At 36.8% G+C, this 12,299-nt stretch overlaps 1 protein-coding gene across 4 annotated transcripts in view; it reads right to left on the bottom strand.

Annotated features, from left to right (window-relative positions):
* Positions 1–12,299, bottom strand: part of PCDH15 (protocadherin related 15) — an 811,839-nt gene that overhangs the window by 331,605 nt on the left and 467,935 nt on the right. For all 4 annotated transcript variants that reach the window (XM_043518631.1, XM_043518633.1, XM_038411063.2 and 1 more), the window contains one exon: positions 2,239–2,432. In XM_043518631.1, the coding sequence (XP_043374566.1) occupies positions 2,239–2,432 (194 nt within the window). The remainder of the gene's footprint in view (positions 1–2,238; positions 2,433–12,299) is intronic.

Raw genomic sequence — 12,299 nt, 5'->3', positions numbered from 1 at the left:
AGGATTCCATGACAATAGCCAGTAACAAGAGTGCAAGTTGGCACTCTTGCTTGATTCTTTAATAAACGAACAAGCAAAATCCATTGCCATTTATTCAAACGATTGCTCTGGTATCAGGTTTCAGAGTCGCAGCCGTGTTAGTCTGTATTTGCAAAAAGAAAAGGAGTACTTATGGCACCTTAGAGACTAACAAATTTATTTGAGCATAAGCTTTCATGAAAGCTGAGAATAGTGAAGTTACACCCTTAATATAAATTAAGACATTTATTAAAAGATTCTATTTATCTGAATGAAATAAAATAAGCCTGTGTGCATTATTTAACTTTAAAGCCAAGTGAGTAATTTTCAGACACTTTCTTCTGTTGCCATCTGTCTATGTTCGATAAACCTTGTCTAATCTCTGTCTAGTAGTTTTGGGTGATTCACTTAAGATGCCTGAGAGAGGCCTGATTTACTGCAAGTTCTGAACATCCACTCTCTGGAAGTCAGGTCCTTGCATGCAGCTCATGTTGGACGCTCAAAAACTGAGGCATCCCAAACCATTAGTCTTTTTTGAAAAAAATATGTCATAAGTCTATAACAAAATAGATCAATGGAACTACAAGAAGTGAGATCTTAACTTGCTTTCGGCAAATATTGTAATAAGTAGCCTTCCTAATAGACGTATGGAATTCATCTCCCAGAAGGATACCATTAAACTTTAGATCTTAGGGCACGTGTTAATAATTCTTTAAAGATTTGGTAAAGGGTTTATTACTAGTGAAAAAAGTGTTGTACAGAATGAAAAGTCTACCTTGGACCAGGGTGTAATGGACACCATGAATACTAAGAGAGCTAGCTTTTGAGTCAAATGCTTTAAATATTTTAACAACCTTAAAGATCTTCCTGTTCAATGCTAGTGGTCAAGGGAGAAACATCTGAGAATGAACTTCAATAGCTATTTGGAATGGCATATTTATTATTTGTATTTCAAAGCCAACTAATCAGGGACACAGCGTGCTACGCACTATACAAATATATAAGACTACATAATGTCTGCATCAAAGAGCTTACAGTCTAAATTGAAACATGGTGCAACAGAGGAGTGTAACACACGATAAGAGGGAAGGGAAAACAAAATGTAAAAACAATAAGATCACGTTTACAGAGCTTAGTTTGTAAATAGTCTAATGGATCAGCATATTCCAATAATTTGGAAATATATAGTAATTTGGAATAAACAAATAACACCCCAGCTCAATCTAGCCATCAAAGATGGTCTTGGGGGGCAGGGGAGAGGCATCTGGGTAAACTCACATGATGATATCTTTCTCTTACATTGACTGCCCCATTTGTGAATGTGAGGAACATTTGAGAGGTGCGTTTACACAAGGCTTCTCCCAGTCCCCTTAATTGGAGAATGGACTTGTCACATTTTCAGCACAACAACGCCTTACTGGCATTGGGCCCAGAACATGTCATCTCAACCATTGTTATGTATTTCTCTACAAAACAGTGAAGTGCCAACATTTTTGCTTATTTTCAGAACACAGAAATCAAGAACAAAAGAAGCAGGAAAGTGGGACTGGATAGTTTATCTGGGGAACACAACAATTCTGAGCCAACCACAGAGAACATACAAACTGCTCTGATCTGACAGTAGTCTGAGATTAGACATTAAATGACTTTGCTGGTGTGAATTTAGGTTTTAGTGGTGTGTACTTCATTATTTGCACAGCTTGCAATTTATGTGACAAAATAAGCCAAGTCCAGATGAACATGAATACTATAATACCTCGTCACCTGGGCAGAAGGCAGTTGCCAGCTGAGGGATCATTCTGAAAATACTATTATTAATCATTTCTGCATCATAGCAAACAATGTCCAGAACAAACAACATCTATCTTCCTTTCTTTCACTTTTAATTTTTCATACAAACAAGGACAGATAAAATTCAACAGGTAATAATTTAATTTTAAAAAGGAGATATTTAATTCTCCTTGAATTGTGAAAGTTGTGAGCTGCAGAGAATATGTAAATAAGCCAGGAAAATGCAAGACTTAGACTAATTTCTAATATAGTACTTATCAAAAGAAAAGTTGAAGTGATCAACACACAAAACAGAGTAAATGGAAGCCATATCCCTCTGAATGCCCGATGCACTGCAGATTTTTACGAATAAGAATACTCTGTGCTTCTTAAATTTAATTGCTTGGATAGACATAGGTTAAAAATACTTTTTATTATATAATTAATTACCTTCTCTGTGCAGGAGGAGCACTGTCAGATGCTTTGACAGTGAGAGCATAGGACCTCCCTACTGACAATACAACTCCTGGAGCGATGGTGATAAGGCCCGTTCGATCATTAATGATGAAGTCTCCCTGGTCCCCAGCCAGAATTCCATACATGATCTGCCCATTTGGCCCTTGGTCTGCGTCTATGGCACTGAGCTGCAATTGAAAATCAGAATGTAAATACTTAAGAATCAACCTTCCATTCTATTTTATTTTCTCTCAACAAGGGATTTTGCTTTGGAGAAGAAAGTTTTCAAAGGAAGAAGAAACACTCTGCATCTACTTACTAAAAATATTGTCATAGGAAAATGTAATTTAAAATTAGAACATCATAAAATGAGTAAAAGGAAATCCTACATCAGGAAAAAAAATCCAAAACAACCAATCCTGAATTTAGGACTGCGAGTAAGCTACATGAAATCTAAGTATTAATGAAAGGCTAATTAATACAACACTGATGTTATTCTTTATTGATAGGAATTTCCCCCACTGCCTAAAAATACCCCAACCAAACATGTTATTTACAAGAATAAAATAAATGTTTGAATTGCGGGTCTGAAGTTTATTCATGGAAAGGTTCCCTGCCTCTGTCTTCCTTAAAACTATATTGGGATAGTGCGGTTGCTGCCAAAACTTACAATAGTCAAGTCTTGCATAAAAACATGTTCATGTTAAGGTGGGGAACAATGGCATTATCATTTGTGGACAGTGGCACTAGGAGTGTACCACAGACTGATTAGATAACTGAGTCTAAGTGAAATAATAAAGGTGCACATTCACACACACATCACCGAGAGAGAGAGAGAGATACTATGCAGAGGAAATCCAAAACCATTTATTGCAACTCTGTTTTTGACATATTTCCCAAAAAATTGTAAAGCTCTGATACCCAGGATGTGCAACTTTAAGGTCAGATATCTTATGATCCATTAGGGCTAGAAATAAGAGTTTATGCCATTGGAAATGGTAGATTCCTATCTTTGTAATGAGATATACAGCAGCTCTTGCTTCTTATTCCTAGTGTATTATTAGTATATGATATTCACAGTCCCTGATACGAGATATAGGGAATGTGTGTTTTTTACCAAGTGCACTAAGCTGATTTGGAACTACAGGCATATCCTGTATTGAATGGACATCATCATCATCATCATCATCAGTGCACTATATTTACACAACAGACATATATAGAACAAGTAGGCAATGTTTTCACTTCAGTTGCTTGGGATTCAGGAAGACTATATTTCTTGAGAACAGATCAAAAGTATGCACATTTTAGCATTTCTCTTTCCATATGCAGAATGAACAGATTATTCCATAAAAAGTACATAAATATTTATAAATAAATCAGTGGTGGTCCTTGTCCCTTGAACTTTATATCAGGCATTAGAACAGTCATCTTAATTAACACCACATTCACAAAATGAAAAAAGAGGTATTGCATTCTGCTACACTCAGATGTGGGGAAAATAGTTGAAGTATCAATATTAAGCAGGTTTATTAGGTTAGTGCTTAAGGACCAATCAGGAATAGGGTCCCATTGTGCTAGGCACTGTACAAAGAGTGGCAGACAGTCCCTGTTCCAAAAAGTTTACAATCTAATAGACAAGACAGACACAGGGTGGGGGAAAGGGATATAGCACACAAGCAGAGTGAACAATGTAATGGAAGCAAACATCACATTAGTTCCATGGTTTTGAGAGGGTGAGGGGTTGAGGAGGGACTGTAATTAGAAAGGGATCAGTTAAATGTTAAGAAAAGTGAAGGGAGATGGGACACTGAACGAAAGAGCGGTGAGGGGAACAGGGCTGGGGGCAGACTAAGAGGGGCAAGCATGGAGTTCAGCTGAGGAGGTGAAGAGACTGTGAGGGAGGGGAGGGGTAGAGCAAACAGTTAATCAGCACGGTGCAGACAAACTTCAGTAAAACTGTAAGAAGTTCTCTGAATGTCTCATGGTCTGTAATTTGGCTGCTTCTGCTGCTTCCTAATGGCTGCATCTCTAGCTGGTTCCTCTCTGTAGTTTTCCCCCAAGAGTGGGGAAGGGTGGGGAGGTGGGAAGCAACACCTAGGGCCTAGTTTCCTCAGTTCTGAGTCAGAGATGTGTGTGTGTTGTGCTGGGTACTGGAAACTCCAAAGATAAAACCTGTGAATTCCAGTAACTCTTAACGGATCAATGATGAATATTTTCTTCCCAAGTATGTAGTTTGTTGATATAGATAGCAGCCAATACATCAACATGACATACTGGAATCTTTGGCTGCCAGCCATAGAGCATGTACCGGCAGCACTGTCCATCAGCTCACCTTCTGGGGTGAAAAGCGATGAAATGAAAGTGACAAAAAAACAATTTCACAACTCGATCCCCTGCTGCTCATGTTTGGTGTTGGGCAGCAGAAGGTATGAAGCATCAATAGGCATCAGTTCATACAGGAAAAGAACAACAGGAGATATGGAAAACTGTAAGAACCCACACTAAGCAGCTCTGACTTAAAGTTCCTCTGCCTTCCTGCTTTCTTGCTCCCACAGCCCCTAATGCAGCCACAGAGTCAGCAAACATGGAGGCAGGTTCAGGTAACTGTCTGGGAGCCAGAAATCCTCTTCTTTGCCCCTGCAACACTCAATAGGCTGGCAGAAGCATGTGTGGAGGTGGCCTATTGCCAGCCTGTCACTCAAATCCTCTCCTGGATTAGAATATAATGTAACCTATTAATCAACATATTATTACACTGCCAGCCCAGGTCATGCCACTGCAGTTCAGAGAATATTATTTACAACCCTAGAGCCATCTGCTTCCAAGACCCCTGGTGAAAGGGAGACAAGAAGAAGGAAAACATACACAGTATCCTGCCACTAGAGCAAGCAGGGAGAGTACAACCAAAGATGTAGCATGCACGATAATTACATTTACATATGATTCTAAGCTACAGGGAGTGAATGAAACACTAAGGGATGCAGCTTTTTTTCAGAATATTGATAGAGTACACAAATAGGCTCAGTGGAATATCAATTGTAATGTGCAGAGTGAGGCACTTAGTCAAAAACAATACCCAAGTTCAGTATAGTATAAATGCACTGAATTAGTTAATATGATAAGAGGAAATGATCTGGATGTATTGGTAGATCCAACATTCAAATTATGGATTCAGCATGCAGCAGGTGACAGAGGCTGTTACTGCTGTTGCACACTATGCTGGTTGTAGAATCAACCCTTTCTCAAGAAGCAACAATGGATTAAATAAGATATAGATAGTTATGATTAACTGTACCCTAGGTAAGATGCACTGACTCTAAAATTGAAGTGCATTATTGTCTTCACATACAGTATAGCAATATAAGGTGCATTTCTAAGTGCAATATAAGTGAACAAAGGTATGTTAAAGGTTTTTTATAAATTAAAGTTCTATCATATTCAGCTCATTTAAAGTTTATTTTGAACTATCTTTGTGATACATACTTCATTTGAACAGACAAAGCTCTCCACAGCTTTTTTGAGAGGTAGCATGGTATCATACTCAGGTTGAATGTTTGAAATTTTTTAATAATGAAACCCTTCAATTGTCTTCAAAATAGTGAGTAACTCATGTTAGAAAGTCATTAAACAAATCAAAATGTCACACACTGTCCATGGAACACACTTCTCTAATTCTGTGCTTTCTTGCCAAATTCTGCATAGGACATCCTATAAACTGTGTAGTTTCATAACTGCTCTACATTCCATATGATGGTGCCTTCGGTGTTTCAACATAATACCATGTGATGCTTAGATAAAGGCAACACATCAAACTGCATCACATAAAGTCCACTTTTTATACTCCCTTAGGGTTTGCAGAAGCACCTCCAGTGAAAAAGCACGGATGTGCCACAGTTTTTTATATCTTAAACATCTCTCAAACTGCATATTCCTGTAATCAAATATTCTACATTTACCCTATGCAATTGCTCATACTCATTAGCCTTCCAAAGAAAACTTACTATAAAAACTTGATGGCATAGTTAAAGTGTTAAAATACCCTTCTGCACTGAACACCAACAATAAAAACACACACAAGAAAAAGGGGAAAAAAATCCACGGTCCTAAATATTTAACTTCAGCAGTTGGGGCAGGACCAGTTTTTACTGTGACAGCATGATAAGAGAAATCAGTTGAATATACAAATATATAAATTAGTAAGGTTAATTAAATTTACAAAAAAGAGGCTTTGAAAATTTAAGTAATCTGAATAAAACTTTTGGGGCAAAAAGATATCTGAAAGGTAGAACTGAAGTCCAAGAACTGCTATCATAGTTTATAATTTTCAAAATTCAAATGACAGGTGATAGGGCTTCATAATTAATGTGATTTGAGAAATATTTTAAAGTCAAAATACGTAAAAAAGTAACAGACTAAATAGGATTTATTCTACTTCCTCAAAATGTCTCTTGCATACAGTAAAAGTAATTTTATTACCTTCAAAATGTAAGAAGATTAATAATTTTAATAATAAAAATGACATGTATTCTACAGCTACTCACCCCAGAAAGAGCTAGTTTGGTAGCAGGCAAACGGAAAACTATAATAAGAAATATTATTAACATCATATCTTATAAAGCCATATACTTGATGAGTAGACAAACTCTGATCAATCTCAATCACTTTAAACTTGAGGGGAGGAACTGGACTATTCCATTTGAGCCGGGTCCCTTTAAAAGTGACAGTTTCAGGGAACCTGTTATGAAGCTAATAAACATATGATCATCAACACTTCTATTGGTCCCGCATCTGTCATGAACTAACTTTCAGTCAAGTTGGTCTGAATCCCAAATGCCATACATGATTAGTTCCTGCTGACCTAAATTGAATTGTACAGATATTATCTGCCAAACTGGTTTGTCTCCCAACATCCACATTTGGAATGATTGTTCCAGTCAAACAAGTCTGATTCTTCAAAGTCATATTTAATTAGTACAAATTTATTTTAGCATTATGGGTAATTTTATGAAAATTACCATGTAAACAGTACAGCTGAGTCATTTGGAGCAATATGCCACTGAGGACTGCCATGACTGGGCTGTCAAAGCTTAGACAGCAACATGCACATTTTTCATCTTTTCTTGGGCTTCCCCATGTAATTTAGCAATTGCTTCTGCAAGAAAAAGTGCATATAATCCATTATATACTCCATCAAGTTATTGATTTGGACTAATCAAATGTAATACTAATTAGAGCACAACAAACTACAGTTAAAGCCCTGGTCTTAGACACACAATTTCACTAACCCCTTTCCATTCCAACCAATCACTTTGAACCTTAGATCAAGTTTACATATTACTGCATTTCTTGATGTATGCAGAGAAACCTGATTTTACAAAGTTTCAAAGGGTATGCAATACATTTTAAAATCAAAGTGTCATAAAAATTAATTTTGACTTTAATAAAAATTCAGACCTGGGACCAGATATGAATTTCATTTAATGTGGACATTCATATATTCAGGGTTTATCTGTACTTGAAATAAAACATTGAAAATGTGCTTTGGGGACCAAATTTTCTCTTACCTTATATCTAGCTTCTTATTCTCTCAATTGTTTGCTTTTAACAGCTTATCTACCTTGTGCTTAGATACTGTTCTGCAGGAATGCCACACACAGGTGTCTGTAAACAAGTACAGGCAGAAAACTCTAGGTGCATTTTTACAGGATATTTTATTGAAATTTAGCTGCAAATGCGCACAGGATTCATTGCAAGATGTAAGTTTAAGAAATCAACAAGAACAAAGACATGGCACATTGCAAATACAAAAATGTATAATTTGCAATACAGGATATGAAAATTTGGTCTTTAAAAAAAGATTCTTAACAAATTGTCAGTACTTAATGTGCACTGGATTGCAAAATCCTACTTTACATATTGTCTGAGATATGTGTGCTAAATGAAAAAATGCTGATTGTTTAGAAGATAGGGAGTTAAATCTCAAGAATGTCACATTTTAGGGCAGGTCTACACTACTGCACGGATCAACACTTTGAGATCGATCCACCAGTGGTTGATTTAGCGGGTCTAGTAAAGACCTGCCAAATCAACTGCAGATTGCTCTCCAGTCAACCCCTGTATTCTACCCCCGATGAGAAGAGTAAGGTAAGTCGACAAGAGATTTTCTCCCAGAAAAAATAAAATTGGTTACTTTTGTTTCATACATTTAAAATACAGTTTCAGACAAGAGAAGCAGAGCATACTTTTCAAGGGAAGCTCAGGAGTTATTCTGTAAACAGAATAAAAATACAATACAAAAATACAATAAAGATCCCTTTTGTGGCTTTCAAAGGCCAAAAAAGTTTTTGGCCTCCGAAGGCAAATTTATGCAGAGATCTAGCTTTTTTGTTCCTCAGCTCTGTCATCTTCTTGATTACTGTTCTCTGTTCCTTGCTGATTTCTTTCCTGTACATTTGCTTCATTTTATTTCCAATTATATGTTATATATAGAAATAAAGATATGTCTAATTAAATAATGACATGGTGTGAATCATTTACATGACCTGTTTAAAGTATAATTTTATCACACAACTACACACTCCATTTATTAATATGCAACTCATTTAATCATCTGAGTTATGATAGACAAACATTACTAACAGCAATGGTAATGATGGCAGGTAGAACAGAAAAACCTACAAGAAAATTAACCCCACCCACCAAAGTTAACCAGTATGCATATAGGCTATTTTGTGAAGTTAAGTCAAAATAATAATCACGTTTCATTTTTAACTACCCACATAGTTATCAGTATTAAAACCAAACAATAGATCTATTTAATTGCTAATTTCTCAGCTGTGGAATGTTGTACAGTTCCTAGAAAACCAGACAGAATGGTCTGATAAAAATAAATTCTCAAGATGGACAGGACATTCAATCTATCTCATACAGCACAAATAATTATTAAAAAAACAAAAACAAACCACAACTATTCAAAATACCCGACCCTCCTCTGGAAGAGAATAGCATCAATCCTACAAAACAGTCTTAAGATTACAACTCTTAGGACAGACATCCGAAATAAAAGAAATCCTAGTAGATTCTGACTTGGGAGTAAGGCAAACCCTACCACGCCCGTCTCAATTGAAGAGATAGCTCTTACTTCTTTGTTTTGAATGCTCTGCCCCTCTTCTTATCTGCAGGCAGATGGGAGCCTGATTTATGAAAGCGGCAAGTTCTTCCTTTGCAGCTCTCTCTGCTTTTCTAGCAGTTCTGTAGAAGCTATGCTGTAGAGGATCCACAAAGCCAGACAGGTCAGGTTACAGTGCAGGAGCCAAATTACTCCCTCCACCAAGCCCACTGAGAAAGCCAGCAGAAGTCACTATAACCAGAAACTATTCATTTCCAGTGACTTGCCCACTCCAACTGAATTAAGGGACATGGAGCAGGGGGCATCAGAGCTGGTTCAGAGGTATAGGGTTTCCGTGAGGATGGCCCTGTGGCTCTGGTGGATCCCCAGAAATCCATCTAGTTCTTGAGCATGCATCATGGCTTCTTCCACAGGGGTATGGAAAACCCACTGATTCCTCCCCTTCCACCCCCACAGAAGTAAATCTATGAGTTTAACTTGTAATGAATGTTTTCTCTCCTATGCAGTTACCCTCCAGTAGGGCAGAACAGCACCCTGCATTTTTTTTTAGGATGCAAGGGGGTAGCAAATATGAAATTCATTAAATTAACTACCCACATACTTATCAGTATCAAAATCAAAATGATTTCCCAACAAAATAGCAAAATAGCAAGTAGAAATGTGCTTTCAAGTACTTTTAATTTCAATCTATGGTATTTACAAATACAAAAAAAAATCACATTTTTTGTGAAGAAATCTCAATTCCTCTTTATTTTTTGGATATTCAATGTTCCATATCCCAGGCTTTGGTGAACTTACACTTGGTGCAGCTTGAGCCACTATAAAACTGCACTGGCAGAACCAGTCCTATAGGGACTTTTCCACTGACAGAGAATATGGCAGAGCTGTAGGTATCCCAGTCCAATCTCTGGCATGGGAGGAAGTAGGGGAGAAAGCAGAATTTCCCTGTGGTGGGAATCCTCACCACCCTAGGGAAGTGGCAAGTGACACATTTAGGGCGGGTCTAAGATCCCTTTGGCACAAAGTTGACCTTAGCAAAAGCCACAAATGCACCCACATTTTACTTATTTGTTTAATCATAGTACTACAACACTCTTTTGGCTTTCAAACTTTAAAAGCAAACTAGTCATTATATGTTTCAGAGTAGCAGCCGTGTTAGTCTGTATTTGCAAAAAGAAAAGGAGTACTTGTGGCACCTTAGAGACTAACAAATTTATTTGAGCATAAGCTTTCGTGAGTTACAGCTCACTTCATCGGATGCAGATGAAGTGAGTTGTAGCTCATGAAAGCTTATGCTCTAATAAATTTGTTAGTTTCTAAGGTGCCACAAGTATTCCTTTTCTTTTAGTCATTATATGAAAATAAACTTATACATTGGAGTAGGAATTAGCATTTTTGTAGAAGGACTAAGTGTTTTATAGATTAATCTTTTTATTAATTATCTCTCTAATGCAATCTGATTAGGGAACATAGACATCCTTTGCTTAGGTGTAAATTACTATCCAATTACATAGACTTAGTGAGGTCAGTGCTGCCTTTTCTGACCTCATTTCTCTGACTGGAGTAAGTGGTTTCACCGACTAAACAAATTCAACCTGGGTCATTTTCCTTTTGAATCATAGCTGATCATCATCTCAAAGGAGATAAGTATCTTAAAATATTCTAAAGCAATTATGAGGTGGTGCTATAGAATGAAATGTTTTGTCACATGTACATGCAGATGAGTACAAACAGTTTAATTATGTACATATAGATGAGTATACAGGGTAATTATTTTCGTCAAAATCAAAGTTCAGAACCAAGAATCACGATGGGATCAGAGACTGGAAATCAGAAGGTGATGCAAGGCCTGGAGCTGCAATAAACCAGAAAGCTATATGGTTGCCCAGACAACTTGCTGGGGCACCCTTTAGGGTTAAACAGTAAGTATGGGCCAATCAGAGGGCAGCAGGGTGCTGTTGCTTTGGCCCCTTTGGGTAGTACTTCCTATGACACCTAACCTCCACAGTTTTCCTTGGAGGTGACTCTGCATAACCTCCCAGTGGTGATATAGGAATGTCAGATAGCTGTCCTAGGAACTGCAGACATGGGTTCTAGTCCTTCAGGTCCTTAAAATAATTAACTCTGTAAAAGCAAGTTTCTCTTATAGTATGGTTTCAGAGTAGCAGCCGTGTTAGTCTGTATTCGCAAAAAGAAAAGTAGTACTTGTGGCACCTTAGAGACTAACAAATTTATAAGAGCATAAGCTTTCGTGAGCTACAGCTCACAAAGCTTATGCTCTAATAAATTTGTTAGTCTCTAAGGTGCCACAAGTACTCCTTTTCTTATAGTATGGGAGTTTCATATCATATATAAATTATGGGAGCTTTTTGTTTCCCCAAGAACTCCCAAGATGACCCTCTTGTACTATAATAACATACTTCTGAGGTCACATTTTAATGCATATAATAAAAAAACCCCTATAATACGCAAAAAGCTTTTTCACACAATTACTTAATTTTCATCAATTTTAATAAATAATACAAGAAAATAATTGTATACACTAATTTTTATCCTGCTATTGCATTCATAAATATACCTATAGTTTACATTAAACAAAAGTAGAAGATTTCACTTTTATGATACTTAAATCTTGTGTTTTACATTAGTGATGAAAAGAAGGTATGAAACAGCATGTAACTGATACTCTAATCCAGTTTTGAATTGCCACATTTAAATAAAAAGTTAGACTAGGATTTTTCAAAAGATCCTAAAGAAGACAGGTGCCTAAATCCCACTGAAATTCAAAGGAGGTTGCGTGCCTAACACCATTTGGTTCCTTTGAAAATCCCAGTTTGCAATTTTATATTTACATACAGATGACACAGCTAAACAAGCATTAAACAATCTATTGCTTAGGGGAAAATATCAGGAAAAATATTAA

The sequence above is a fragment of the Dermochelys coriacea genome, chromosome 7, assembly GCF_009764565.3.
Source record: "Dermochelys coriacea isolate rDerCor1 chromosome 7, rDerCor1.pri.v4, whole genome shotgun sequence".
Lineage (NCBI taxonomy): Eukaryota > Metazoa > Chordata > Testudines > Dermochelyidae > Dermochelys > Dermochelys coriacea.
This window is presented reverse-complemented; position numbering and strand designations above follow the sequence as displayed.